At 39.6% G+C, this 17,916-nt stretch overlaps 1 protein-coding gene across 6 annotated transcripts in view; it reads right to left on the reverse strand.

The window, feature by feature from the left end:
- Nucleotides 1-206: 206 nt before the first annotated feature.
- Nucleotides 207-17,916, reverse strand: part of whrna (whirlin a) — a 308,126-nt gene continuing 290,416 nt past the window's right edge. For all 6 annotated transcript variants that reach the window (XM_062031552.1, XM_062031553.1, XM_062031555.1 and 3 more), the window contains one exon: nucleotides 207-745. In XM_062031552.1, coding sequence (XP_061887536.1) covers nucleotides 563-745 — 183 coding nt within the window. In that variant the 3' untranslated portion in view covers nucleotides 207-562. The remainder of the gene's footprint in view (nucleotides 746-17,916) is intronic.

The following is a 17,916-nucleotide window of genomic DNA, read 5'->3' on the forward strand; positions in this document are numbered from 1 at the left end:
ACTGACGAGAAGAAATGGTTTCAGGAGCATGAACAAGAAGCTTGAGAATTCAAACCTGTGTGAAATGTGCAGGTTTTTCTTTGGTACTTCCCAGGTAGTTTGCCTTGCATCCTCCATGCAGAACGCCGCCATCCTGCACAAAATAAGCTGTGTAGAAAATGGAAGGTTGCTCATTTGGTTCACAAATGAAGACAACACATTTGAGCTGCTCTCGTCATATATTTATATTTCCGTGTAAATATATTTGTTGATACAACATTGATTGTATCCGGGTCTTCTAATTTGTACAGTTTCTCTATATTCATCACATGTACAGTAAATATAATACTTGGTCTGCGTATCCCGGACAACTGCATTTGTTGAAAAGAGAGCAAAATATAGATTATACCGACTTTGCTAGTTCCTACTTAGTGCATAAGGTGTCACAGCAGGGAGGTAACATGTTGAAAAGAAAGGTCAACACGTTCATGGCTGAAGGAATGCGGTCAGGATCTGGCGGAGGGGTCGTTAAGTTGTGCTGTTGAAAAATAATCCATCCTGGTCTCTCTCCTCTCCCGCTCGGCTATAGCGCCACGTTGAACTCCGTCACCAGGAAGTCCACGTAATCCCTCTCTTTGGTCTTGAAGGCCTCGGCGATGACGCGCGCGGCGTCCTTGTGCTCGCGACCTCTCAGAGAGACCCCGTTCACCTCCAGGATCACCTGGCCCACCTTCAGCTGACCGCAGTTGTGAGCCGAGCCTCCGCGCTTGGAGAAAAAAAAAGAAAAGACAAATACAAGTTTAATAAAAAAAAAAAAAGGTGTTGCAGTTGTTGTACACACTAAAAAATGTTGGGTTAAAAAATAACCCAATTTTAACCCAACTGTTGGTTCAGAAAAGGACGAACCCGAATTTGAGTTATTTTAATTCAACATTTTGGGTTAACTTTTTCAATCCAACTTTTGCGTTGAATTATTTTACTTGGCGGTATAGCTGAGTTGGTAGAGTGGCCGTGCCAGCAACTTGAGGGTTCCAGGTTCGATCCCTGCTTCCCGCCATCCTAGTCACTGCCGTTGTGTCCTTGGGCAAGACACTTTACCCACCTGCTCCCAGTGCCACCCACACTGGTTTAAATGTAACTTAGGTATTGGGTTTCACTATGTTAAAGCGCTTTGAGTCACTAGAGAGAAGTGCTATATAAATATAATTCACTCACATCAGTGTGTGAATGGATGTGTGTGAATGGGTGAATGTGGAAATAGTGTCAAAGCGCTTTGAGTTCCTTAGAAAGGTAGAAAAGCGCTATACAAGTACAACCCATTTACCATTTTACTTATTTAACCAAAAAGTTGAGTTATGGTAACTTAATGTTGGGTTATACCCAACCAAACTATTGGGTTGCATTATTTAACTCAAAAGTTGAGTTACGCTAACTCAATGTTGGGTGATTGTAAATAATGTTAATGAGATTAATCCATAATAAAATTCCCTTCAAGAAAAAAGTATCTTTTTAATTAAAAAAAAAAAGCCTCTTACCCAAAAATGCGTTACTCGTTCGATTATTATATACGTATATATATACATATGTGTGTATATATATATGTATACAGTATGTGTGTGTATATATATATATATATATATATATATATATATATATATATATATATATATATATATATATATATATATCCTTTTACCGTATTGCTTTTGCACTATCTTGTTTAGCTCATTCATTGTTTATGTTCTTTGATTGTTTTTGCTCTATGCTTTTCAACCTGTAAAGCACTTTGGTCCAATTTAAAAATTGTTGTAAACGTGCTTGTGGGGAGGCGTGACCAACAGACCGACAGCGAGGCAGGGCACGCCGGGGCCGATCCCGAGATGGCGGCGAGGAGGCGTGGCCGGCGGCGAGGCGGGGCGCGCCGGGATCGACGCCGAGATAAATGTCAGGTGCGTGGATCGCCCACCTGGGCACAATTATATAATCTCCTCTCAGTGTATAAAAGGGCGGCAGCCGAGAACGACGGGGCAGAGGGAGTTGGAGAGCCAGCAGTGAATGCAGCGCGGAAGAGAGCGAGAGGCAGACGAAGGCGACGACGCGGCAGGCTGAAAAGCGTACCGAAGAGCGAGCAGGAAGAGGAGCTGAAAAGCGACCCGATGAGACTGAATATTTGTTGAAAAATAAAGCGAAGTCACAAACCTGCTCCAGTCATGTCAGTCCTGGGTGGTCCATGGAACCCCGACAGTGAGAGCCTGTCACAGTGCTATATAAATAAAGTTGCCTTGCCTTGCCATGTATGTGTGTATATGTACACACATACACGTATCTACGCATATATATATATATATATATATATATATATATATATATATATATATATATATATATATATATATATATATATATATATATATATATATACATATATACACTTATATAATAATTGTATCCCCCTCCAAAAATAACGACAAAACAACCCAAAAATGGTTCATAATTTTGAAAACCCAGAAATTGAGTTAAAATAATACCCTTATAATGCAAAAAATTGATTGCTCTTCATAAAATGAACTCCAAAATTTAACCCAACACTAGCAACTCATAAATTGGGTTATCAAAAATAACCCAGTATTTTTTAGTGTGTACTTTTCTTTTTCTTTTACTTTCGACATGATTGGTTGACAGATTATTATTTAATTCTGATTCTACTGAACAGGATTTATAAAACACAGACTTTGGTAAAACCGTCCTGACGGTTAACTACGGTACATCACACAATAACGCTACATTTTAAATTCCACTCTTGCACTAAACCAGGGGTCGGCAACACATAACGTTGAAAGAGGACCAAAAATACAATAAACAAATCTTTCTGGAGCCGCAAAAAATTAAAAGTTGTATATAAGTCTTATAAAGAAGGCAACACATGATGTAAGTGTCTATATTAGCTATAATAGCCTACTATCAAAATGACGATGTGTCGCAGGCTATAGCAAATCTTTATTGACAGAAATGTTGAAATTTCATATTTATTCTACACATTTTTACAACATCAGAAACCATTAGTAAATCAGAGGCTACTCAGAGGGTGAGATAACTCCTGGAAATTACTGGCTTTTAATGGCCAAAGGTATAGATGTGTGTGTCCAAGTTAAAGAAAACAGCAGGCTGTCTTCTTTTAACAGATTTAATACAATATTTGGCAAGCTAGATATTGTTTGCTGTGGTCTGGAACAACATGGCACACAAACAACTATCTGAAAAGCAGCCAATATTACATGCAGATAATGTGTCATGAGACATGCAAAACTAAATTATATACAAAGAGGATACAAGTAAAAGATATTAAATGAGCTCAAATATACCTACAAATGAGGCATAATGATGCAATATGTACATACAGCTAGCCTAAATAGCATATTAGCATTGATTAGCTTGCAGTCATGCACTGACCAAATATGCCTGATTAGCACTCCAACAAGTCAATAACATCAACAAAGCACACCAGTTTCCCCCCCTGCACTTAAATGCAGCCTACATTTGCAAATCTTCTGAAAGCTGACAGCGTGAAAGCGCTGTCACTGGGATTTACTTCTCCCAGGTTTGGCAGGACCAAGTCATGCACATTTGCATTTTGATTGTTAGTTTGAGTGTGCTGCGCCACACACACTGCATGGACTAAGAGCTACTCTAAAGTAGAGTGGAAGCGCACCGAATCCACCTGCAAGTGTGTTCTGAGGACGACGGCTGCAACTTTCACTTGGAATAAGTGTGTGCAATGTATTGTAAAATGAAACGTATTAGACATGTTTATTGTCATTGCACAAGTACAACGAAACTTTGTTTTCAGCACAGACCCGTTCATGATTAGACAAACAAATCGTGCACAGGGTTACAGAACAGGAACGCTGATGGGTCGCCACAAGGCGCCACGTAAAGGATGGAAAAAAGGTAAAACGCTGGGGAAAAAGATGAGTAAAAAAATACAATCTAGACTGGGCTCCTAAGAGGGCCCAGTCAGGAGTGGGAAAAAACCTCCATGCCATGCACACATAAACATGTTACATATATTCACAACAACTCTCAACCGAGGGGTGGGGGGAGTTGGGACCCTGGAGGTCGACTGCTGCTATAAAGCGCTGCCAGCCGTCCATCACCCCAAAGGGGAATCAAGCGGTGGTGAAGGCGTGGGTGTGTGTGTGTATATGCCCATTGTCTTGGGTGTGTTTATGTAGTGTCCATAGGCCTGGGGCCGTTCTGCATGCAAGCAAAAGTTCGACTCCAGGTGTCGTTGAGGAGGGAGGGAGGTCAAAAGCGTCCATCATTGAGGAGTCCTCGGGGGGATGTTTTCAGAACAGCCTGCTCCTGTTGTTGCATCAAGGCCATTCGAGGGAGTCAAATTGTAGATTAGGATTTTGTTTTTCCGCGAGCAGACATTACAATGGCTTGTCTGTTCTATTCCACCGGCCCTCATATCCAATTTTTCCCTTTCAACCAGCTTTTCCATGATGTGATCCATCTTGCGATTCAGTTCAGAAATCGCCCCAGACTGTGATCCCACAGCCCGGCCCAATCATACAATTGCGACGAACAGCCTTTGGGCTCCTTGAGTGGCTGCCATCGTCTTACGAATTGGACGATACACCAGAGCAATGCCTTGCCCAATCAGCATGTGCCCCGCGATCACGGTTCCAAATAGGTAGATGTCTTCCACGTCCTCAATGGAAAGGACTGAGAGGCACAAGATTCTCCATTTATCCAAAGAATCTCTCACGTACCCCGCAGCAATGGTTCCATCAGGGCAGCCAGGCTCCCCAGAACCTCTTTTCCACGTTGAAAATATTTTGTCAATGGAGTCGAGAGTCCAGCTGGTCTGATTTTTAGATTTGGATGACAGCGCAAAGAAAGAGGCTTCAAAAAAGGGTGGACAGGACAAAACAAAGAGAGCAAGCAGGGAGAAGAAGGGAGGCGGAAAAAATGTGACCGCAATCACCAGAGCCAAGACAGAAAAGCTCAGGAAGAAACACACCTCTCAAAATATGCAGAAAAACGAGAACTTAAAAGTTCCATTATGCGTGACTTCTCGCAGTACATTAGATATCTGCATCATCTACAGCAGTGTTTTTCAACCACTGTGCAGCGGTACACTAGTGTGCCGTGAGATACAGTCTGGTGTGTCGTGGGAGATTATGTAATTTCACCTAATCGGGTTAAAAATATTTTTTGCAAACCAGTTATTATAATCCGCAAATGTGCCGTTGTTGTTTAGAGCTTGGCAGAGTAACCATGTGATACTCTTCCATATCAGTAGGTGGCAGCAGGTGGCTAATTGCTTTGTAGAAGTCGGGAACGACGAGGTATCTAACGCTTAAACCAAAAATAAACAAAAGGCGAGTGCCGCTAAGAAAAGGCATTGAAGCTTAGGGAAGGCTATGCAAAACGAAGCTACAACTGATCTGGCTGCAAAGTAAACAAAAACAGAATGCTGGACGACAGCAAAGACTTACAACGTGTGGAGCAGACGGCGTCCACAAAGTACATCCGTACATGACATGACAATCAACACCAAAATAGGAGCGTACAACAAGAACTCAAACACTACACACAGGAAAACACCAAAAAACTCAAAATAAGTCACGGCGTGATGTGACAGGTCGTGACAGTACACCTACTTTGAGACAAGAGCTATATTGATGCATGCTTGATGGTTTGAATTCATATCCAACAATTGCGAGAACGACTTTTTATTGTCAATATCTGCTGCTGAGTTTCATTTTTTAAATGTTTTCTGCTGGTGGTGTGCCTCGGGATTTTTTCAATGAAAAACGCGCCTTGGCTCAAAAAAGGTTGAAAAATGTGAAAGTTTTTTGGAGGATCATGCATTTGGAACATTTCCTGCTTGTGTCATGTGTTCTTCTTACAGTACGTGACACTTTTGCCTGTTCAGTGACAAATGAGACTAAATATAAAGGGAATGAACAAGCAAAATGTGATATCATGGTGGCAAAAACATCACGAGTGACCATCCATCGTCAAATGTAGCTCAGGCTTAAAGGTAAATGACATTAGATGACATACTTGCAATATATGACGGACCGTATTGTAACTGTATGCATGTTCCAAATAAATTAATACCATTACCATTATGGCCTAGTGGTTAGAGTGTCCGCCCTGAGATCGGTAGGTCGTGAGTTTTTAAACTCTGGCTGAGTCATACCAAAGACTATAAAAATGGGACCCATTACCTCCCTGCTTGACATTCAGCATCAAGGGTTGGAATTGGGGGTTAAATCACCAAAAATGATTCCCGGGCGCGGCCACCGCTGCTGCTCACTGCTCCCCTCACCTCCCGGGGGGTGATCAAGGGTGATGGGTCAAATGCAGAGGATAATTTCGCCACACCTAGTGTGTGTGTGTGTGACTATCATGGGTACTTTAACATATTTATTAAAGCAAATACATTGGTACCACATTTTTCATCCGTCAAGTTGACGCACTTTTGGCAGAAAAATGTACGCAGGTTTTTTCAGAACCTGTGTACATTTTAACTGAGAAAAATTATACAGGATTTGATAAAGCAGACCTGGGCAAATTAAGGCCAGCCGGACATTCCCAAATAATTTTTTTAGATCTTTAAGATGGAAAAACTGTCACACCGTGGTGAGGGAGTTCTTGTCTTGGTTTTTTGTCTTGTGATTTTCATGTTTTAGTTTGAAAACTAACTCCCCTCTCATTTCAGGTCACTTGCCTTTCCTCTTGTTTCATCAGTCTGACGTCATCCCTGATTGTTTCCACCTGTTCCCCATTAACCCCATGTGTCCTATAGTCCGCGTCTCGCTTTGTTCTGTGCCAGAATGTCTCGTTGTCTCGTGCATCTCTAGCTTCATGCCCAAGCCTTGTCTCGTCTTGCTTTGAGTATCCTGATCCTGAATTCCCTTGTTGGTATTTTGAGTTTTCCTTTTCTCCTTTTCCTCAATTTTTGAGTGAATTTTTGTTAACTATCTTTCTAGATCAGAAACAGTGAAGAAGTTTTATAGCTCATTGTTTCTCCCTCCTTTTGGAGCATTTTTTTGTTATTGTTCAATTTCATAGTTATATTCCACGCTAAGTATAGTTCGCGGATGATATTTTTTGTTTCCTCCTTTCGGAGTGATTTTCAGTTGTTCCCTTTTTGTGGAACCTTTTCGCCTATTTGTCAGATTATAACCATTGTTGTATTGCCCTGACTCTGGAGGTGAAAAGTAACATTCAAAATAAAAGCCTGCCGGATTGTTCTCCACATTGCATCTGAGTCCTAGTTTTGATCAAGTCCTGACAGAAACTGTAGCTGCCATTATGATGTGCAGTGATGTTTTTAAATGACCGTAAGTCTTGAACTATACAAAGTATTTCAATGGTTGGAATCTACGCTTTTGCATGATATACTAGTTACTATGGTAATCTAAGTCACAGCAGCTCAGACGAGGCACCAAGCACTGTGGGCGTGGAGCGTTTCCACAGAGTGTTTCCAGAGCGGCCGGCCTGAAATGCGGAGATTTTTACAACAAAGTTCTGCAAGAAAAGTGATATTATATCAGATAGTAGCATTCATATTTTGCCGTCTTTGTTACATTTTTGTTGTGTTTCGATCAATTGTAAATAATGTCGATCGAGAAGGGGTGTGAGAAGTACAAGAGGAGCGGTGTTTTATCGTTCATAGTTAATATTGTAAATCCCACATTATTGTCATGTATCATTCTGGGTGTCTCATTCAGTAGAACATTTTAAATTCCATTCTGTTTTTTAAGGTGGTCTGTCATACCGTTTTTAGCATTCAATCAGACATTATTGTGAGGTTTTGTATTAGTGTTCCTGAAAATAGGACCCAAACACACATTCTGTACAGCAGATTGTCACATCTTATATATATATATATATATATATATATATATATATATATATATATATATATATATATATATATATATATATATATATATATATATATATATATATATATATATATATATATATATATATGTGTGAGTGTGTGTATATATATATATGTATGTATATATATATATATATATATATATATATATATATATATATATATATATTGTGGAATAGCCTTCATTTCTAAGAACAAGAATAGACTGTCGAGTTTCAGATGAAAGTTCTCTTTTTCTGGCCATTTTGAGCGTTTAATTGACCCCACAAATGTGATGCTCCAGAAACTCAATCTGCTCAAAGGAAGGTCAGTTTTGTAGCTTCTGTAACGAGCTAAACTGTTTTCAGATGTGTGAACATGATTGCACAAGGGTTTTCTAATCATCAATTAGCCTCCTGAGCCAATGAGCAAACACATTGTACCATTAGAACACTGGAGTGATAGTTTCTGGAAATGGGCCTCTATACACCTATGTAGATATTGCACCAAAAACCAGACATTTGCAACTAGAATAGTCATTTACCACATTAGCAATGTATAGAGTGTATTTCTTTAAAGTTAAGACTAGTTTAAAGTTATCTTCATTGAAAAGTACAGTGCTTTTCCTTCAAAAATAAGGACATTTCAATGTGACCCCAAACTTTTGAACGGTAGTGTATATATATATATATATATATATATATATATATATATATATATATATATATATATATATATATATATATATATATATATATATATATATATACATATATATATATATATATATATATATATATATATATATACATAGATAGATATACCGGCCCCCAGACACATTGACCCCGAGTCAAAATAATTGCCCAGGCCTGTAATAAAGTATTTCCTTGTAGTGACGCTTGGATGATCCTCCTGGTGCCGGCAGGTAGAACACACTCAAGGCTGAGACATTTATCACTGTTGTTTCATGTTGAGAGGGCTATAATTATTATTAAAAAAAAACATTTAGAAGGTTATAAACAGTTTTTTTATGCTCAACTACAAAACCCAAAACCAGGGAAGTTGGCACGTTGTGTAATTCGTGAATAAAAACAGAATACAATGATTTGCAAATCATTTTCAACTTATATTCAATTGAATAGACTGCAAAGACAAGATATTTAATGTCATACCAAAGACTATAAAAATGGGACCTATTACCCCCCTGCTTGGCACTCAGCATCAAGGGTTGGAAATGGGGGTTAAGTCACCAAAATGATTCCTGAGCGTGGCCACCGCTGCTGCTCACTGCTCCCCTCACCTCCCAGGGGGTGGAACAAGGGGATGGGTCAAATGCAGAGGGTCATTTCACTTTACCTAGTGCAGTGTTTTTCAACCTTTTTTGAGGCAAGGCACATTTTTGTCATAAAAAAAATCTGGAGGCACACCACCAGTGGAAAACTTAAAAAAAAATTAACTCCACCAAGTCGTCGTGTCTTATTTTGAGTGTGTTGGTGTCTTCCTGTGTGTAGTGCTTTAGTTCTTGTCTTGCTTATTTTGGTGGCCCTTCCTGTATTGCCGGTGTTTTCCTGTAGTGGCTTCATGTCTTCCTTTGAGCGCTATACCGCGCACCTGCTTTGTGTTAGCAAGCAAGGCTATTTACGCTGTTGCTATCCTTCTTTGTGTGGACATTGTTGATCGTCATGTCACGTACGGACGTACTTTGTGGACGCCGTAAGTTTTTGCTGTCGTCCAGCATTCTGTCTCTGTTTACTTTGTAGCCAGTTCAGTTTGACTTTCGTTTTGCATAGCCTTTTCCTTTCCCTTTCGTTCATTTTGGGTTTAAGCATTACATACCTTTTTTACCTGCACACTGCCTCCCACTGTGGTCTGCATATCGGGATCACAACAAACCGTCCTCGTCTCACCCGACACATTCCGACTTTTACAAAGCAATGCTGCCACCTACTGACATGGAGTATTACGTGGTTACCCTGCCGAGTTTTACACAGCACAGACACTAAGCAACGGCACTTTATTGGCAGATTCTAATTATTGATTTGCAAAAAATATTTTTGGGATAAATTAGGTGAAGTTGCATAATTTCCCACAGCACACCAGACAATATCTCACGGCACACTAGTGGTTGAAAAACACTGACCTAGTGTGTGTGTGTGACTATCAGTGGTACTTTAACTTTATTGTAGTGTGCAGTCACATAGCGTCCGTTGGCAATAAAAGTCCCCGATAACGCGGACCACTTATAGGGTAACACCATTATTTGTGGGTCATTGTTTGTATTTGCATTGCCTCACACGATGAACACTTCATATATTTCTATGGGATGGCAATTGTTTTTTTGTTTTGTTTCCATGACTACGTTTACATCAACAACAGCACATTTTTGCGCTCGCGATCCCAGTCCTTTGTACTGATTGTCAAATGCCAGGGTGTTCATGTCATCATGAAAGACATGAACGTCGAGCGCCAAAACAAAGGAGACTGCTACCATGTTATTATCCGCTGACTGACGTGCCGCTTTTAGAGGGAAACAAGCGGCTATGACGCACATTACGGAAATTGCTTTCTTTGTGCATTGGCTAAAAATGACAGTGACACCAAGTGGAATTAACATATATTTCACGTCCCCAAACATGTTGTGGAGGGGGGGCGTGGCCTGTGGGCCTGCAACGAAGCGGGGTGTGCCAGGACCGGCTTCGAAATCAGCTACAGGTGCCTAGATGGCCCACCTGGGCCTGGTTATCTAATCACATGTCGCTCTGTTAAAAGGCAGCAGCCGGGAGGAGTTGGAGTGGGAGTGGGAGTGGGAGTGGGAGTGGGAGTTGGAGCTGGAGGGGAGCTGACGTGAGAGCGAGAGCAAGAAAGAAAGAAAAACAGACAATTGCTGAAAAGCAGCCTGGGACATTTCATAACAATAAAACAATATTGTACCCCTGAAACGGACTCTCATGCCAGTGCTTGGTGGTCTGAAGAACCCCCAGGAGGGCAACCTCCACACAGGTGTTTACTTACTTCCTTATTAACTCTTAATTTGTGTATTTATTTTTCATCTTATTTTGTTTTGAAGTGAAGTAATTAACTTATATTATGTTCTACACATGGGGAATGTTTATATTCAACTTGGAGAAAGCGAACCACCAGGTTTATGTAAATAATGGTTGAGCCCATAATGAATTAAGGAGCCTTAGTTGGACATTCACATGTGGACTGGGTTACTCTCTCATATAAATTCAGACTTCGGAATGCAAAAGTGATCCTGGAGGAGAGACTCCATGTTTATCTTAAACGCATACTTGCCAACCTTGAGACCTCCAATATCGGGAGGTGGGGGGTGGGGGTGGGGGGTTGGGGGCGTGGTTATTTACCGCTAGAATTCACCAACTCGAGTATTTCACATATATATATATATATATGTATATATATATATATATATATATATATATATATATATATATATATATATATATATATATATATATATATATATACATATATATATATATGAAATACTTGACTTTCAGTGAATACTAGCTATATATATATATATATATATATATATATATATATATATTTATTTTATTTACATAAAATAAACATCTGAATTATCTATCCATTAGATGGCAGTATTGTCCTGTTTAACTTATCCATTCATGACTGAGTATATCCTTTCGGCCACCGTGTTCAATGGAGAAGTCTGTTCTACATATTTACAGGCAACATACACCTTCCCCTTCGAACTGTCCTGGATGAACTGAAATTCTTGTTTCCATTCGTTTTGTAACTTGCAAGCGTATTTATATTGTGGGAAAGTGGACGTGAGAATAGGCTGTCCCCACTCAGTCTCAGGTCCGCATTGAGCTGGAGGGGACGTGGCCTCCAGTTTCGGCTGAATACCGGGAGTTTGTCGGGAGAAAATCTCTGCCGGGAGGTTGTCGGGAGAGGCGCTGAATACCGGGATTCTCCCGCTAAAAACGGGAGGGTTGGCAAGTATGCTTAAACGTCAACCTACAAGTTATGGTATACATTTGTTGTCTTCCCAGTCACTTACACACGAACATCTCCTTACATGGTAATGTTGTACTCTCCTGAATTAACACACACCCAGACAGAGAAAGAAGGAATATAAGACTGTGGTTCGGCTCCTCATTTTCTTGACCTGACCTCCTCCGGGAACTGCAGTCCTGTATAATGACACTCGCTTGTAATAAAGCAACTTTTGGTTCAGTAAATCGTCTCTCACATCTCTTTTGATCCAGCCGAGGATGACAAGGCCAAAACTATGCATCAGTTTTAAAAATAAAAATAAAGACGTTTGTGGAGAATGGATTTTTTAACAATGCTTTTCCTGATGAATACCCAGCCTCACCCAGGCCCCCAGGTAAATCGTGAGCCCTGATCAACAATAATGCTCACACAAAACATTCACGATATTTCAAAGACACGTTTTGAACACTGCAAGTTGTTCTTCTGAGAAACTGCCCGGTAACCTCCTTCTCATCATCGATTACCAGCTGCAAGCAATGTTTAAGGACATCTGAAAGTGCCCGGAACCTTTAAAGAGTACTACCTCATTCAAACAAGCAGCTTTCATGACGGTTTTAATGTACAAGCAAATCCCATCTGCCGTCAAGGTGACCGTACGAGACCAAAAACCTCAGTAAAAACGGTCAACGACGGCTAGTAAGCACGAAGTGACTCTTGTTTGTTTGACTCGACGTACAGTACAGGCCAAAAATTTGGACACACCTTCTCATTTCAATGTGTTTTCTTTATTTTCATGACTATTTACATTGTAGATTGTCACTGAAGGCATCAAAACTATGACACCTGTGAAGTGAAAACCCTTTCATGTGACATCTTGAAGCTCATCGAGAGAATGCCAAGAGTGCGCAAAGCAGTAATCAGAGCAAAGGGTGGCTATTTTGAAGAAACTACAATATACTGTTTTCAGTTATTTCACCTTTTTTTGTTAAGTACATAACTCCACATGTGTTCATTCATAGTTTTGATGCCTTCAGTGACAATCTACAGTGTAAATAGTCATGCAAATAAAGAAAATGCATTGAATGAGAAGGTGTGTCCAAACGTTTGGCCTGTACTGTACATTTTAAGTAGTTCAATATGTGTTTTCTTTATAAAGTAAAACACATGCTGAATAAGAAATGTCTGCATTTGTTATATTATTCTTTTATTTTTCCATATTTAACATATTGTGTTGAAGTTTGGGGAAATGTTTATAAAACAAACATAGACCCAATAATTCAACTTCAAAAAAGGGTCATTAGAATAATACACAAAGCGTGCTACTATGAACATACCAATCCATTATTTATAAGTTCTAATGTGTTAAAATTTTCAGATTCTGTGTTTTTAAAAACAATGGAAATTATGTTTCGAGTAAAGAACAACAGCCTTCCAGCTTGTATTCTTAAGTTATTTCAATTAAGAGGAGAAAACTATAATTTACGGGGGATATTGATTTTTTGAAATAGGTAAAGTAAGAAGGAATATAAAATACAAATGTATTTCAGTTTTAGGAGTAAAAGCTCAGTGATGAGCTGAAGACACCATTTAACTCCTAAAACTGAAATATATTTGTTAATTTTTAAAAAAACCTTGAAAGGTGAAATAATTGAAAATTGTAAAATATAGTAACAATTACTTTCATCCCATTGATTTTTTTAACTTTGATTTTCCAGGCAATCTAATTTTCAGTGAATGTATAGGATAGGCAAATATAAGCTTTGGCTTCAGCCTATTCCTTTTTAGGTCATTCTTTTTCTTTTCTTTTCTTTTTGTGTGTAAATGTATATGATTGTTAAATATGTCTAATCTGTACTCTTAAACTGGTCACACAAAATGGTTGATTATATGACAGAAATAAACTTATTTAATTCATTATTATCAGTGTATCTGGATCCCCATTTTCTACCGCTTGTCCCTTTCCAGGTTCGCGGGGTGTGCTGGAGCCTATCCCAGCTGCATTCGGGCGTAAGGCGGGGTACACCCTGCACAAGTCGCCACATCTATTATTTTAATTTCAGTGGTTTGGTTATTTTAATTTAGTTTTTGATCAGTAGGGGGTGTTGTGGGTACATTATTCAGTGTCTCCAGGACTTTGCAGGCTTTTATCAAGATTGTTGCGGCCTAAAATGCTGGGATTTCAGAAAGTTGCGGGAAAAAGTTGCAATATTTAGATGCTTATTTATTTTTTCCTATAACATTAAATCAACTTGTGATTTTATGAATTTTAAATGAATGTTTTAAGAGTTCCCTGTAACCTTGACTGCAAAAAGCAAAGGATTTCAACAAAAATTGGAAAACAATTACTGTCTTGATGTTTTACACGTTTTATACCGCACTAGTGTTGTCCCGATAGCAATATTTTAGTACCGGTACCAAAATAATTTTCGATACTTTTTGGTACTTTTCTAAATAAAGGGCACCACAAAAAATGGCATTATTGGCTTTATTTTAACAACAAATCTTATTGCAATCGAAGAACAATTTGGTCCTTAAATAAAATTGTGAACTTACTAGACAACTTGTCTTTTAGTAGTAAGTAAGCAAACAAAGGCTCCTAATTTAGCTGCTGACATATGCAGTAACATTTTGTGTCATTTATCATTCTATCATTTTGTCAGTATTATGAAGGACAAGCCGTAAAAATGGATTAATAATTCATTTGTTCATTTACTGTTAATATCTGGTCAACATGTTCTATCTACACTTCTGTTAAAATATAATAATCACTTATTCTTCTGTTTACATTAGTTTTGGATTATACCACAAATTTGGGTACCAAGTAGTTACAGGATCATACATTGGTCATATTCAAAGTCCTCATGTGTCCAGAGACATATTTCCTGAGTTTATAAATATAATATTAATTATAAAAAAAAGATTTTGTGACAATAAAAAATATTGATGTAATGATAGTAGTATTGACTAGATACGCTCTTGTAGATAGTACTTTATTGATTCCTTCAGGAAAATTGTATCATTACAGTGGATGTCAAGTGTAGATCCACCCATGGCCTTTGTTTACATTCAGGGGTGCTAGCTTGCTGTTAGCGGTTAGCTATGGTATCCTCAGCAGCTGCGGTGGCCACGCTCGGGAATCATTTTGGTGATTTAACCCCCAATTCCAACCCTTGATTTCTGAGTGCCAAGCAGGGAGGTAATGGGTCCCATTTTTATAGTCTTTGGTATGGCTCGGCCGGGGTTTGAACTAACGACCTACCGATCTCAGGGCGGACACTCTAACCACAAGGCCACAGAGCTGGTTACCTACTTTGCAACGTTGTTTCAGAGTCAGTTTTAATGGATGTGTATGTATAGTCAACGTTGTATCAATGTCTTGTGCATGCTGGGAAAATCCTTGATCCTGTGATATGTCCATTATAAAATGAAAGGTGAGTGAATTACTTAGTAAAAGTACAGTAAAAAGTGTACTTTCCCTCAACCTCCTACCCGCAACCTCCGGTCCTCAAACACCAACCTCCTCAAACCCATCATGAAAAACTTACAAACAATGGGCCGACGGGCTTTCTGCTTGACCGCACCCGAACTCTGGAACGCTCTTCCCGACCATCTTAGAGCACCACAGTGGGTCGACCATTTTAAGAAAAGACTAAAAACTAGGGATGTCCTATAAGATCGGACTGCCGATATTATCGGCCGATAAATGCTTCAAAATGTAATATCGGAAATTATCGATATCGGTTTCAAAATTATCGGTATCGGTTTCAATAAGTAAAATGCATGACTTTTTGGAACCCCGCTGTGTACACGGACGTAGGAAGAAGTACAGAGCGCCAATAAACCTTAAAGGCACTGCCTTTGCGTGCCGGCCCAATCACATAATATCTACGGCTTTTCACACACACAAGTGAATGCAGGGCATACTTGGTCAACAGCCATAAAGGTCACACTGAGGGTAGCCGTATAAACAACTTTAACACTGTTACAAATATGCGCCACACTGTGAACTCACACCAAACAAGAATGACAAACACATTTCGGGAGAACATCCGCACCGTAACACAACATAAACACAACAGAACAAATACCCAGAACCCCTTGCAGCACTAACTCTTCCGGGACGCTACAATATACACCCCCCGCTACCCCCCCCCCTCCCCCACACATCAACCCCGCCCACCTCAACCTCCTCATGCTCTCTCAGGGAGAGCATGTCCCAAATTCCAAGCTGCTGTTTTGAGGCATGTTAAAAAAAAAAAAGCACTTTGTGACTTCAATAATAAATATGGCAGTGCCATGTTGGCATTTTTTTCCATAATTTGAGTTGATTTATTTTGGAAAACCTTGTTACATTGTTTAATGCATCCAGCGGGGCATCACAACAAAATTAGGCATAATAATGTGTTAATTCCACGACTGTATATATCGGTATCGGTTGATATCGGAATATGGAATTAAGAGTTGGACAATATCGGAATATCGGATATCGGCAAAAAAGCCATTATCGGACATCTCTACTAAAAACCCACCTTTTATCTAATTTCTCTGCCTTCTTGTTTTTAAATACACTGCTTGCCTATCTGTTTTATCCAGTGCTTTCATGCTTTTATTTCTATTTTTTATCTATGTTTCTGTTTTAGCTAGTGTTTATCTAGTGTTTTTCATGTTTTGGTTTATATTTTAATTTTCTATTATATATTTGAACTTTCTATTTTTTTATTTTTTTATACTTTGTAGCACTTTGAGATTTTAACAAATGTAAAGTGCGTTACAAATGTAATTTATTATTATTATTATTGAATAACTCACTTTTTTTTAAATAAGTTATAACACTCCTGGTTATAACAGAGCTTTCTTTAAAACACACACTTGTGTCCAGCAGTACATGCCTTCAAGTCCAAAGTGCTGATTTCCACTCCTTTCATGCATCCTGTTGCAATCAGTACTGCTCTTTATTTCAATCAGTACTTTTCTCAGAGGGAGGCCGGAATACAGCACTGAATAAGTTGTGGACTACTTTGATCTTTGAACTCTAACTCCCTTTTTCTATGTGGTGGGAAAATGCTAATGCATGGCTTTTTGATGCCATCACTTAGGAGTATTCACACTTGTAGTCTTGTATCCGGACCAAAAATTACATAAGATATTTGGGGCCTGATTTACTAAATTTGTGTGTACTAAAACAAGTGCAAACCTGATAGCACACACAAAACTGATCTACTAAACGTGTGCAAAATGGATTGCGTCTGTTAAGTGAGCAGAATAAGGCGTGCAATCCATTTTGTGTCTCTGACTTTATCCATCCATCCATTTTCTACCGCTTGTCCCTTTCGCGGTCGCGGGGGGTGCCAATATGCAAAATATATGCCTTCTAGGGGAAGATGTAAATATAATTTTTTAGCATGTGCATTGTGATTTATCACTGTTTTGCGAGCACTATTTTGCGTGTTATTTAGCATGTGTGGGAAGAACGTGCAAACTGACAGTTCCACACACAGATGACAGGAATCCTCCGCCCTAGTGTGTGTGTCAACATTTTGGACGGTCAGAAATAAAATATTAGACATATTGTTGTGGAGAGGCGGGGCCGGCAGTCCGACAGCGAGGCAGGGCACACCGGAGCCCGCTCCAAGATGGCGGCGAGGAGGCGTGGAGCGCCGCGATCGACGCCGCAAATATTATCAGGTGCGTGGTTCGCCCAGACGGGCACAATCAAATAATCGTCTCGCACTGTATAAAAGGGCGGCAGCCGTGAACGTGGGGGAGAGAGCCAGAGAGAGAGGCAGAGAGAGAGACAGAGACAGAGAGAGAGACGGAGAGAAGAGACGGAGCAAGAGAGAAGCGGATGCCGAGCGAGAGAGACGGAGAGCCCAAGGAAGAAGACGACGCAAGAAGCTGAAAAGCAAGCGGAAGAGTGAGCGGCAGACGGAGCAGCTGAAGAGCAACCCGGCAAGAGACCTTTGTTGAAAAATAAAGAAGTCTAAACGTGCCTGCAGCTATGTCTTTCCTTGATGGTCCTTGGAACCCACACGACAGCTCGGAACTGT

This window comes from Entelurus aequoreus, linkage group LG21, assembly GCF_033978785.1.
Source record: "Entelurus aequoreus isolate RoL-2023_Sb linkage group LG21, RoL_Eaeq_v1.1, whole genome shotgun sequence".
Classification (NCBI taxonomy): Eukaryota; Metazoa; Chordata; class Actinopteri; order Syngnathiformes; family Syngnathidae; genus Entelurus; species Entelurus aequoreus.